The sequence below is a fragment of the Abrus precatorius genome, unplaced genomic scaffold (assembly GCF_003935025.1).
Source record: "Abrus precatorius isolate BTA unplaced genomic scaffold, Abrus_2018 Scaffold9, whole genome shotgun sequence".
NCBI lineage: Eukaryota > Viridiplantae > Streptophyta > Magnoliopsida > Fabales > Fabaceae > Abrus > Abrus precatorius.
In genome coordinates this window covers 32,986,544-32,999,704 of record NW_020874439.1, presented here as the reverse complement: position 1 = coordinate 32,999,704, position 13,161 = coordinate 32,986,544, and the positions used below count along the sequence as shown (strand labels likewise).

Genomic DNA, 13,161 nt, shown 5'->3' with positions numbered 1-13,161 from the left:
TTATAACAAATTAAACATAACATATACTTGTTATTGCTCCTAGAATTTTTAGTTTTTATTTGTATATATGATATCTGTCAATTGCCAACTTGTTTTTAATGTTCAACAGGGAGTTAAGATGTAACCTATCATAACTTCCAAGCTGTTGCATAGACCATGCCTACTTCTTAGGTAACAGCTCATTTTGATATAATCAGTTCAGAGAAAAGTCAAAGTACAGTTTATGTTTTTATAGCTTTTATTCTTGCCAGCAATAGCAGCAGGATAATTTCTTTGACATTGAGACAAATTCATGTGATTGATGTCATCTTATTGAATGCTAATAGTATGCATGCTGAACATAAACTAATATACTACATATAACTCTTAAGGTTAAGGAAGATACTTTAGATCTAGTTATGGGACACTTCATTGCAACTAATACAGAGAAAATGACAATGGGGGCACATAGATATTTTGCTAATGAACTTCTAGGAAAAGGTAGTGGCCCAAGCATACACTGCTAGATATTGGTTTAGAAGTTACATATTTTAAAGGTCTTGCATTCTGAATTTCTAAAATGCCCTTCAGAACTAACAACTCTCAGAGCAAGGCTTTTCTTGTTCTGAAATTTGTGCTTGAATTATTGTGAGAATATTCCTTGGATCCAAAATCTTCATGTCATCTACTTTGAGCTTGAACTTCTCTGATCTCTTTGTGATGAAAGAATGGCATCGATTGCTTCTTTTACCTGAGAAATATCAGGAGGTTTTCCACCTTGGACAGGCCAAAATTCATCAGTAGCCAACACCTACACAATGAATAATAAGAGAACAAAGATGTAACATGCTGAGTTTCAATTTCTACAAGTTCAAAAGAAGAAAAGAAAAGTAGTGTTTGAAGTCTCACCTTCACTTGCAGTTGAAGAAATTTCACATAACTAATTGCTTTCTCCAGCATGGTTACCAAATCAACCTGCCAAATTCATTGTTAAAGTTAAATCATCATTCTAATAAGTCAAAAGCCTTCCATTGTGAGGGGAGGGAGCAGGGTTGTTTTTGCTTGGATTGAAATCAATAACAATTTTCCCAGTTATTGCTACAAAGGAAGTACAAAAAAAAAACCCACCTTGGAGCCATTAGGCACCAATTCTTGTAGTATTTTCAACCGCTCACTTATTCTCTCTCTTCTATTCTGAGAGACAAACATTCCATCAACATTGAATCTCATTTATATTTTGCTTCGTTAACAATCAAAATTTTGAAGTTTGGACATATCTAATATAAATGACTTAGAATTGAAGCAAACCTTGGCAGCCACACTTTGAGGATCCTTGGATGGGCTTGACTTATGTTTCGGCATTTTACTCTCAGTTGAGCATTGCTTCTTGGAAGCTTTCATGTTTTCTCCCTGCAAACACAAATTTCACCTCAATTGCCATTCTAATTTCACTAGGTTTTCCAAGGACTAGTTTGGAACACAAGGGTACTTAAGAATACCATAGAAGGGCGCTTTTTCAAGACAGATTCTTGTGCTCTTGACTTATGGATGCTATCATCAGGGATAGTTGGTGATGAGTAGAGCCACCCAGATGAACTTTGACCATGTTGCTTCTCTTTTGCATCATTGACTATGGAGCTATATCCACTAGCAGTTTGAAAGCAATTAAAATCCTGTACCAGGCGCAAGTCTGTTGTAGTGCTTCTTGGACTAATCTGATTCCATTGGTTATGTCCTTGATGAAAATTGTTCTCCCAAACACAGTACTCTTTCTGACTATTATCTTTCAAGTAACAGTTGTTGGGAACCAGCTTGTTCTGCTGAAAACTAAGCAAAGATTCACTAACTTGCATTAGATTGCTGTACCCTTTGAAATTAATCAGTGATTCTGCTTCTTCGAGCTGATAGTTTGTGCCCTTATAAACATAACCATTGCCACTGCCACATAGAGAAGGAGAATGAGTTATTGCTGAATCATTGCTGAGCCCATTAGTACACTGTGAACCATCTTCCTCTTCTAACACAGGTTTGTGGTTTTCATTGACCCTATGAACAATCATGGAGGTTTGAAACTTGCTGCCCATGCTTGAATCATGTGGAATTTTTTGGTCTTTGGCCAGCGCCATTAGAGAGGTAAAGGAAAACTAATTGCAATAGCAATTAAGGTTTTGTTCAGGCTAGTCAATAATGAAAATGACAACTAGTAAGGGAGTGCTATTTGTAGATGTCACATATTCAACTCAAATGTTATATTATGTAAATGGAGATGGGAATAGTGTGTGACCGAAATCTTAACTATGGGGAAACAAGAAATCATAATCTAATATTAAAATAATAAGGTATGTTTATGAATTTCCATGATGTGAATTTAATTCATCTTCATATTGGGATTGTTAGCTGGCAGAAGTTAATGCATTGGAAGCAGAGAAGATAAAAACATTGCAAAGCAGCATAAGGGTCGCCGTATCCTTCGCAAAACCCACGTCTTGACATAGCTTCTTGCATGCTTCCTTTTAATCCCCTAAGCACGTGGACTTACAATATATATGTTAACATTCTGTATAGTTGTCTTGAAATTGTTATTGAATAGTCTAACAACACTGCTTGGCATGAAGGTTTTGTATTTGTTCCATTTATGTACTTTCTGACTCTGAATTCTATTTGTTTGTAGTGAAATTGCAAATAAAGGAGGAGGGGAAGATATATGGAAAATTTTGAATCTTATCATAGAGGATATTCTACCCTTAAGTTTGAATAATTAGCTTCTGGAATTTTCAGTTTAAAGTTAATGACTTACTAGTCTCATATGGTATAAATTCATTGCATGGCCATTTTTTTTTGTCCAATTACTTTGATTTTGTTTTAAATTTGAGACGGAGTCTAACTTAATTTTAAAAGCTAGCTTAGAGTGAATGGACACAAATCTAAAACAATATTACAATTAGTCACAAAATGTTGGCTCGTATCTTGTTGGTAACTCAAATTCTAATTAGGAAAGAAAAAAGTCAACACTGCCATGTGTAAAGTACATCTAAGGAGGAATAAAGAAAGAAATTGAAATTCATCACTGAAGCTTTTGAGGAAGTACACAAGTGACAACTAAGTAAATTGGGAGCTAGATAAAATAATTCAAATATTAACTAGATAGAACGCATGGCAAATCTTAACTAGTTAAAGAGTTACATGATGTAAAATCAAGAGCAAGCGATCCACATGAAGCAGGACGTTTTTTAAAAAGTCTAAAACTTCAAAGAATGAAGACATCATTCATAAGAGATACTTACAACATACCTGAATTATTATTACATGTTTATGAAGGACATGTGAGATTGCATTCATTACATTTAAATTTTAACATTCAGTGTCTTAATTAATAATAGGGCCCACTGCCTACAGGTTACAAATATTAAAAAAAAAGACTGATATAATAGATATGGGAGTGCATAGTGAACCCAATTATTAACTAATGCTAAAATGTTAACACATGAACGGAATGAGAACGCCACACTCCTAAGAGTTTCATCATGGGCAGGACCATTTCTGACTGCTTATGCAAAATAGTTAAGTACATCTTTTGTAGACCCGAAGAAGATCATCATCCACATGTTTTGTTCTCGGGACAAGAAAATTAAGGGACAAAGGGAAAAAAATCCAGAACTGGCATTGGAAAAATGAGCAATTAATTTTCCTTGTCTTAAGGAATTTGTCTAACCAACCAAGTCTCTCTAACCATGTACTTATGTGAAGTCATATAATCAAAGCACAGATCTAAATTCCAACCACCATTATGCATCTTCAAATTCTGTCTTTAGACTTTTCACTGTTGTTTGGGTACACCCGACTAATTATTGGTATTATAGTTAATCATTGGTTAGCTAGCATTAATCAATGATATGTTTCTAACACATCTCACATACCAATACACACATATATATAGTATGTAATGCCAATTATATATGTAATTTTCCAAAAATGTGTTTCTATATGTTATAAAGGATCTAAAATTAAATAGACTATTCAAATAGCCTACTCAACTTGAAGTAAGAAGCTTCCGTTTTGTTGTTTTATAAGTTAGATCTTTAGCAACGTGTAAAATGTTCTACTCGAACGATCAAGTAAAATCATATGCAATGTATGCTATTTTTATGAGAGATTGAAATATTAAAAAAAAGGGTAGTGGTGGAAGATACATTCTAAACGTAATAACAGTTTTATGCTGTCATCTTCATTGAAAAAAAAAATCATAATGGGTTTACTGGACTTACATAGATCCTTTCATCTCTGGAATCCATTGAGTTTGAGTTGAAAAAAGACCAACCCATGTCAGCTAGGCAAACTAAATGGTATATTATTAGTTCCGAAAATTCCCCTTTATTACTTCAATTGTTTAGTATAGATGGAATAAAGAAGAAATAAGGGGTTCATAAATGAAAAAGATACTAAGGAGTACAATAAAATATTTATGTTGTTGAGTCTAAAATATAACTATATAAAACGAAGCCGGCGTAGAATAAGCGAGAAAATGAGATTAGCAACACACTCTTAAATATATTTCATGTAATTGGTCAATTTTTAAGTTAAAGTAAATTGTAAAAAAATCAATTTACTAGACAAATATTTTGACTTTTCTAAAAACTAATTACAAGAAGAGGGTTAAAGAATGTATTTAAAAAAAATGTGTTCTAGCATTTCTCAAAAGATTTTAAAATGATAATTTCCTTTGGGGAGAGATGAAAACAACAGGAACAGCTTGCAAATAAGCGCGTTAGCGACAACTGAGCATAGATGAAAGACCAAAATGAGCCACAGCCAAACGCACTTGCTATTCAGTTTTCACAAAAGTAAAAGTGAAGTCCAGTATTTCCTGCCAAGTTTCTAGCAAGTAAATATGTGCATTCTCTAACAAATGTTTCAAAAGCCAAAGCATTTATAAATAAATAAAAATATGTCTTGCATGCTTTCAAATATAACCAAAGACTTATATAGTTCTATACAATTCTCACAGCTAAGCTGCCGGTGTAGAACACAAAAGATAATCAATCATATTCACTCTCACATGGTCACTGTGCCACTGAACAATGAGCAATTTCGAAGGGGTTATCTGCAAATTCCGACGATAAAACATGCAATTAATCAATTATAAGACATAAGTCTAGAAGTAAACACCAAGCATTGCTTAAATATCAATCTATACATTAGAACTGGAGAATAAGAACATTATAAGTAATATGCTTAAATATCAAATAAATATACTGTTTACAGTTAAAAGTTACACAAACATAGAAAACTATTCAAGAAGGGCTGAAGAAAAAAGAAAAGGGAATACTACAGTAAATAATAAAAATGAGATATCAAGAAACTTACACAGATTCCAATTGTGGCCTCTTTTTAGCCTTCTTCTTGTTCTTTCGCTTCTTTTTTGAACCAGAAGCATTGCCAATAGACTGTTCTAAACCAGGATGGAAATTCAAATTTGGAATCTCAGTGATGGTGGCTTCAACGGATAGTCTATGGTTAGGCATCTGAGATTCTGGGTGAGAAACATGGGCAACCGGGCGTTCTAAACCTGGATGGAGATTCATATTTGGAAGCTCAGTGACAGTAGCTTCAAGGGATGGTATATGTTCAGACATTTGAGATTCTGGAAACAAGGAAAGCACTGTAGGAGGAGGTGCATGAAGTGCAATATTTGTTTCATTATTATTAGCAGCTACAAGACTTGAAACCTCCTTATCCTTATGATGCTGTGAAACAAAGGGAAGTCCTGCATTTTCCATGGCTGATACTGGATGAGCATCTATGTGTTGGGATTTGTTTGGTTTGGCTTCAGCAAGAATTCTAGATTTTGACTTTACTATGTCACGAAGCAATCCTGAACTGGAATCACCTGCTTTACATGTACATTTAATTAATCACAGCACAGACAAAAAGGTAAAAATAGAAGTTCTAAAAATATGCAATAAAGCATACAAAAAAGAGTACCAAGAATTGAAACAATAGCAGCACGTGCTGCTAACTGCTCAGCCTCTCTTTTATTTCTAGCAGCTTCGCCGGTGTAATTTGTACCCTTGAAAACCAAAGTTGATATGAAAAGAGGAAGGGACCCTTCAAGCTTAATAGTGTTGAATGTAGGTGGTTCCACTTTCAGCTTGCTAGCATATTCATTCAAGATCAATTTGGAAAAGAAAATATTCTGATGATAACAAGGAGAAGTAATATAAGGAACAATGAAATATAATCTTAAAAGATAATATAAGAACAAGCCAATATGAATAATTTGCTATATGTAAAAAAAGAATAGTTGTTTCAACATAAATCAGTAACTACAAAATTTGATCCAAACAAGTAAACACCTTAATCATTCAGAGAAAAAGATATGATATGTGCCACATCATATGTCCTCAAAAGGGCAATGGACAAGCTAGCCTAGAATAGAATGTCTTCACACGGGCATGCCGCATGCATATATCTACGTGGCCAAACAAGGTTATTTGAAATACACTTCAAGCCCAGCAAATTACATGCAGAGTCACAAACCCAAGTCATTTTGTTATCTGTGAAAAACATTTGACACCAAACAAATGGATAGCAAAATTTGGATCAACCAAATTTGAAATAAATAGAAAACAATCCTAATAATGCCTTGTAGAAAGAATAATTGACAAACATAGAATCTGAGATAAACAGCACTAGACATATTACTCAAAGGTTGGGCAACACAAGTAGTCAGGTGAGGTACTCTGAATAATCAATTGGATTTAAATTAAGAAGAACGTTATCAAGACACTTTCTAATACATTTTTTTGTTACATAATAATTATTTTTTATTAAAATTTATTGAAAACTCAAAAAAAATTAAAAAAAATATAAGAGAGAAACATTAATTTAAAAATAAAATATCAAAATGGCATAATTTTTTAAATTTTCAATAAATTTTAGTCAAACATTAAATATGTATTATGCAGACTATGTGGCTAGCATTAATCTTGAATTAATTAACAGTTTCAAATTTGACATAAAAATTATTTTACAACAAACCTCATACACAACAGGGCGATCTTCATCTCTAAATTTTTCAATTAGTTCCTTCAGAGCAACTCCAGCAGCATCATTCTCGGCACGTTTTTGTTTAGAGAAAGTGGCAGAGGAACTGAAACTCATCCCACCAACCCACACTGTTGACCTAAAGTTTGAAGCATGTTGAGGCCCCTCCTTAATGGTTTGATACATGGGAGCTACCATATTTGACCTTAGAGCAAATGCTCGCAATTGCTTCTTGTACGCCAGATGCTCAGGCAAATCTGATGAGATCAAATAGCAAGATTACATTTTTTTTTTTTGCTTTAAAACTAAAAAAAAAAATAGATGCAAACTAAAAATGTCATATATATAAATGAGAAATACTAAAATATTCTAATTATGAACTAAAATTTATTAAAAATCATGTAGGTCCCTTCAAAGATTCTTTCTCGCACTTTTGTAACTAAAATTCAATAAATTTCAGAAAAAAATAAAGATGTGTGGAAAAAAAAGTATTTTTAATTCTCCTAGTACATCCAGATTAATATATATATATATATATATATATATATAAATGGGTGCACTGTTGTTCAACATTACAAAATATAATTAAAGAAAAATTCATTATTTTATCGAAATTTCATTTGATACAACAGTGGTTTCTAGCTATTTATTAAAGGAATTTTATAGTGAATGGACATGATTTCACACACGAGGTCCATCAAAAATCACAGAAAGCATTACTAGTGCTTTTGAAAAACTTTTCTTTTACTAGTGAAAACTCCATTTTATAAAAAAAAAAAAAAAAAAAACCTCAAAGTTTGACCCAGTTAAAAAAAATTGTTTTTTCTTGAAGAAGTTGTCAACTTTACTTGAGTTTCTGAAAAGCAGCGAAAGGGAAGCATTGGGGTGGAGGACTTACTAGGACCAGAAGCAGGAGGTGTTGGAATTGAGATGGAAAGGGTTGTTTGGGGTGAAGATGGAGGAGATTTCACAGAGACAATGGCGGAACCCATGGTGTTGACATCAAGAGAATCCATGAATGAGCTTAAGAAAGAAGAAGAGAGTGAGGTTCTTACTGCAGAATGCAGTGTGTAAGAGATGATATAATTAAATAGCAGAAAATGGTTGAATTAAATATCAGTAAATGTTACCATTCAATTGTGTGTTAGTATGTTCCAAGTTACAACTCAAGTCTCTGTCTGTATCCAATGAAAATGCGGAAACAACTCTGAGCATTGATTTAATGTTCAGGAAAATCAGAGTAACTCACTCGCTTCTCGAAGCAGAGAAAATGCCGAAACTTTTCCCCTTTTTTGTGTCGCCATTCCCCATTTTGGCATTGAACATGTTTCTTTTTTCTTTTTTCTTTTTTTATCATTGAATACTCCCTTTTTATTTTTTATAAAAATAATTATTACTATTTTTATTAAACATTAAAATAATATATTTTTAGATGCGTTAATTATCATTTTTTATATATTTATTTATTCTAAAATTTTTATTAAAAAATAAAAATTTACTCTGTATATATACCGTTGACAACATTAGTTAATTTAAAAAAAAATATCTAACTTAACATTTCATTCAAAGTTAATTTTTAGTATATATTTGTTTCAAATTATAGAATATTAAAAATATTAATTTTTTAATAATATCCTTATTTATTACGGATGATTTTTGCCTACTAAGAATTAGACCCTAAATATTTACCCTAAATCTTCTTTTTTTTGTAGATGCACTTAAATTATGTGTGCGGAAATGTAATTAAAATATACTGATAGTATATTCTTTTATCCAATCATTCAATAATAAATTATCACATCAATAAAAATTATTAACTTCACTAATAATTAATTTTAAAATTATATTTATCGTGTATTTTTATTAATTAATAATATAAAAAAATTTATATTCATAAGTATTTTAAGAGTTTGTTTATAGCAACTTATAATAGATATATTAATAAGGAAAACATTGAACATTGAGTTTTTTTATTTAAATATATTTTATCGTTAAAAATTCCCTTTCTATTTTTTTTATAAAAACAATAATTATTATTTTTTATTAAATATTAGAAATAAATATTTTTATAATATATTATTTTTTGAAAAATTATATCTTTATTTAGTGTGAAATTAGTGTAAAAAATATTTATATAAATAAATAATTGGTATGAAATTGTTTCATCTTAATCTTCGATTTTGAGTTTAAATTAAATATATATATATATATATATATATATATATAATATACAAATAAAAAATAAGAAAATTTAAAAAATATTGTTTTTGTTTCATATCTATCTAAATATTATTTATGTATATTTTTATTTATTTCAAAATATATTTTTTTAGAATGTTAAAAATATTGATTATTTTTAAAGAACATCCTTACTTGTTATGGACGATTTTTGTCCACTAACTCTTACACCCTAAATCAATAATATTTTAATAAATAAAATTTTTAGCATTATAATTTATGAAAAATGAACAAATTTTTTTGTAAGATGCGTATATTGTTCATTCGTTTTATTTATTTACGAGTCTATTTATTTTTACCAAATAAACTAAAATGTGTGTAGAAATTCAATTCGAATGCAGCGGTAGTATAGTATTTTATTTATATTGTCATTTAAAAATAAATTATAGCATCAATAAAAATTATTAATTTTATTAATAATTAATTACAAAAACATTTTTATGATATATTCGTATTAATTAGATGAATGTTAGCAACCACACATTTTAACATACTCATAATTATTAATTAAAAATATTTAAAATTATATTAATTATATTAATTTTCTTTTAATCTAATATTGTTTCTAATACTTTTCTAATTTCTAATAAATTTACTTAATAAATAAGAATATGTTTTTAATATTTATCTATTAATCAACAATACAAAATTACATATTAATAAATATATTACGAGTCCGTTTGAAAAAACTTATAAAATACAACTTATGAATTTTATCAATGTTTTCAACTTATTTATCATTAAATTTACGAGATAAAATATATATTTAAAAATTTATTAAATGAATAACTATTCATATATATATATATATATATATTTCATTGAAATTAAATGCCGTGGTTTTTAAATTGATTGTCACTAATAAATGCCATAAAATTTGAAGAAAACGACAAATAAATTATTAAATAATAAATGTTATAACAATTTAATATTAAAAAAATTAATGACGTAATCAACATTGATTTTTAAAGAAAAAATAATTTTTATAAAAAAATAACAAAATATCACATAAATAAATGTGTTATTAATATTAAATGTTATAAATTAAAAAATACTATTTTCTAATTTTTAAATATATTTGTCGGATACACATTAAAAATAATAAGAAATACATAGTAAATAATAATAACAATTATATTTTAAATTTGTAATAATTATTAATTTAGATTATACAATTATAGATTGATATTTTTTAAAAAAATGAATTACTTAAAAATATTAATTTTTTAAAATTAATCAAATAAATGTAATATTTATATTAATAATTTTATTTGAATGACAATATTAACTTTAACTCTTAGAATTAAGCATAATTAAGTAATAATAATAAAGTTTTATTAGAAAAAATAAAATTTATTATATTTTAAGAAAATAAATAAATAAATATATATATATATTATACATAATATAAAATAGATGATTTTATTTTTAAAGAGTTATATAAAAGATAATAAATAATTTAAGCATATAAAAATAATATTTTTGATTAAAAATATAAAATTGTAATAAATATTTTTTAATAAAAAGTATTAATTTTAATATTTAAATTTAGTTATAATTATTAAAATTAATAAAATATATAACCTTTATAATTAGAAAGTTAATACTCTCTTACACGTAAAATAATCTTAAATTTTAATCATTAATTTTATATTGATAGATAATAAAATTAATAATTTATTTAAAAAAATTAATACTTTTTTTATTTTTATAATAATATTAAAGAAATTACAATAATTAATCAATCACAGAATTTAATTTAATACCTCTCAAATTGGTTACGTTAGATGTATTATTGTGTTAAGACCAGAACATAAAAGGTAAAACAAGTTTTCCGAAACCCTTTTCTGACATTGTCTTGTTAGGGTTTCATTCTACTCTGTCGAGTAGTTGCAGTTGAAGCAGAACAGAGCAAACTGTGAAATGAAAGAAAGCAGAAAGAGAGGGTACCCTTCTCCTTCGTCACCTTCTTCAGCTTCTCCAATTTCGAACAACAAACGCTCCAATTTCACTTCCTTCCAAGACATTCCAAACCTTCCATCCAACACCAAATCCCTCTGCCACATCATCGCCACCACCCCTTCCCTCTCCGTTGAACAAACCCTCCAAGATTCGGGCATTTCGGTCACCGCCCAAGAAGTCGAAATTGTTCTCAAACTCTCTTACGGGTTCCCCGGTCAGGCCGTTAAGTTCTTCCGTTGGAGCGCTCACCAACTCAACCACAACCTCACCCCTTATTCATGGAACCTCGTTGTTGATATCTTAGGTAAAAATCGTTTCTTTGATGCAATGTGGGATGCTATTAAATCAATGAACATTAAAGGGTTGCTTTCACTTGCCACATTTGCCTCTGTTTTCGGTAGTTATGTCGCCGCCGGCCGTCTTCGTGAGGCCATTATGGCGTTTGAGGTTATGGAGAATTATGGATGCGTTAGGGATGTTGTTGCTTTGAATTCCTTGTTGAGTGCTATATGCAGGGATGGTAGGACTATTGATGCTTGTGATTATTTGCAAATTGCTAAGAATTTCGTTAGGCCGGATGCAGATACTTACGCGATTTTGATGGAGGGGTGGGAGAGTGAGGGTGAAAAGGGTGTTGTTGGTGCTAAGGAGAGTTTTGCTGAGATGGTTATTGAGATTGGTTGGGATCCAGTTAATGTGGCGGCATATGATTCGTTTTTGTGTACATTGATTAAGGGGCCAGATGGGTTGCTTGAGGCTATTAAGTTCTTTGATTCAATGAGAGATAGGAGCTGTTACCCTGGGATGAGGTTTTTCAAGGTTGCAATGGATGAGTGTGTTAAGCAACGTGATGTTCGGACAGCCGAGTTTTTTTGGGAGGTGATGGTGGGGAAGACTGGATTGCAACCCACCACGCAGATTTACAATTCGATGATTGCTTTGTATTGCTATTGCAGTGATACAGATGCTGCTAGGAGGATGTTGGATGAGATGGTTTATAGAGGGGCTTTTCCAGATGTGCTTACTTATAACTTGTTGTTTCAGTTCTTGATCAAGGGAAGGAAATTGCGTGAGGCTTCGGCGGTGTTTGTTGAGATGGTGAAAAATGAGTGTGTTCCAGACCAAGCTAATTGTGATGCAGCTGTTAGAGTTTACTTGGATAATGCGGATCCTTTTATGGCAATGAAAGTTTGGAAATGCTTGCTGGAGAATTATGATAAGGATTTGGAGCGTACAGCAAATTTACTGGTTTTAGGGCTTCGTGATCAAAATAGGCTCCCTGAAGCAGTTAAGTATGCTGAGGATATGATTGGCAGAGGAATCAAGATATCCTCTTCCACATTGTCTAAGCTGAGACAAAGCCTGCTCAAAGAAAGAAAAGAATTTATGTATGAAGAACTTTTGAGAAAGTTGAAATCTAATTAAGCATTTTGGTGTTTGCCAAAATTGCATAGCTTAATACTAATGCTGAATTTGAAATTTTCACTTTTAGCCGCTTGCCAGGAGAAGGAATTTGAAGCAGTTATCTAAGGTGATACTTTGGTTCTGCCAAGCAATATGTAGACTATATATTAGTGGCATATACATCATCTCTGTATATAGTTACTCCAAAAGATCCTACTGGAATTCCTTTAAAAGGTAAAAGGTGGATGGAGTTTATAGGTTTTCTTTTCAGGCATATATAATAGAAAAAAACTTTATTCATCAATCTTGGTCTCTGTTTGTCATTTGTTTCTGATTTGAACTGGATTATAAATTTAGGCTACTTATACAATTTTTTCATACAATGGATTAATTTTTTCCAAAATAGATGATTCACTGATTGATCTCAAACCAATTTGACGTTGGAAAGGGTTATCGAATATCAATTCTCGTCATTGCATTCAATACATTTTGGTGTTAATTTTTTGTTAATAAAATTATCCTCATGAATTTCAG

At 30.3% G+C, this 13,161-nt stretch overlaps 3 protein-coding genes across 3 annotated transcripts; 1 reads left to right on the top strand and 2 right to left on the bottom strand.

Annotated features, from left to right (window-relative positions):
- Positions 1-664: 664 nt before the first annotated feature.
- LOC113851260 (putative transcription factor bHLH086) lies at positions 665-2,105 on the bottom strand. The gene is made up of 5 exons (XM_027481727.1): positions 1,479-2,105; positions 1,288-1,389; positions 1,093-1,173; positions 889-954; positions 665-790 (listed from the first exon to the last, which is right to left on the bottom strand). Exons 1-5 carry the CDS (start codon positions 2,103-2,105, stop codon positions 665-667), a joined length of 1,002 nt encoding a protein of 333 aa, XP_027337528.1.
- Positions 2,106-5,339: 3,234 nt separating this feature from the next.
- On the bottom strand, positions 5,340-8,039 carry LOC113851259 (double-stranded RNA-binding protein 4-like). The gene is made up of 4 exons (XM_027481726.1): positions 7,922-8,039; positions 7,018-7,280; positions 5,962-6,172; positions 5,340-5,866 (listed from the first exon to the last, which is right to left on the bottom strand). The coding sequence occupies exons 1-4, from the start codon at positions 8,037-8,039 to the stop codon at positions 5,340-5,342; spliced, it is 1,119 nt and encodes a 372-aa protein (XP_027337527.1).
- Positions 8,040-11,155: 3,116 nt separating this feature from the next.
- On the top strand, positions 11,156-12,689 carry LOC113850432 (pentatricopeptide repeat-containing protein At1g77360, mitochondrial-like). Its single transcript, XM_027480979.1, has one exon. It carries the CDS (start codon positions 11,185-11,187, stop codon positions 12,646-12,648), a length of 1,464 nt encoding a protein of 487 aa, XP_027336780.1. The 5' UTR covers positions 11,156-11,184; the 3' UTR covers positions 12,649-12,689.
- The last annotated feature ends 472 nt before the right edge of the window (positions 12,690-13,161 follow it).

Coding starts and splice junctions, on each gene's coding strand:
- LOC113851259 (XM_027481726.1), bottom strand. CDS start 8,039: ATGGATTCTCTTGATGTCAACACCATGGGTTCCGCCATTGTCTCTGTG. Junction 6,173..7,017: donor ATCGCCCTGTTGTGTATGAG/GTTTGTTGTAAA, acceptor TGTTATCATCAG/AATATTTTCTTTTCCAAATT. Junction 5,867..5,961: donor TGCTATTGTTTCAATTCTTG/GTACTCTTTTTT, acceptor CATGTAAAGCAG/GTGATTCCAGTTCAGGATTG.
- LOC113851260 (XM_027481727.1), bottom strand. CDS start 2,105: ATGGCGCTGGCCAAAGACCAAAAAATTCCACATGATTCAAGCATGGGC. Junction 955..1,092: donor CCAAGGTGGGTTTTTTTTTT/GTACTTCCTTTG, acceptor TGAATTTGGCAG/GTTGATTTGGTAACCATGCT. Junction 791..888: donor TTCTTCAACTGCAAGTGAAG/GTGAGACTTCAA, acceptor TTCATTGTGTAG/GTGTTGGCTACTGATGAATT.
- LOC113850432 (XM_027480979.1), top strand. CDS start 11,185: ATGAAAGAAAGCAGAAAGAGAGGGTACCCTTCTCCTTCGTCACCTTCT.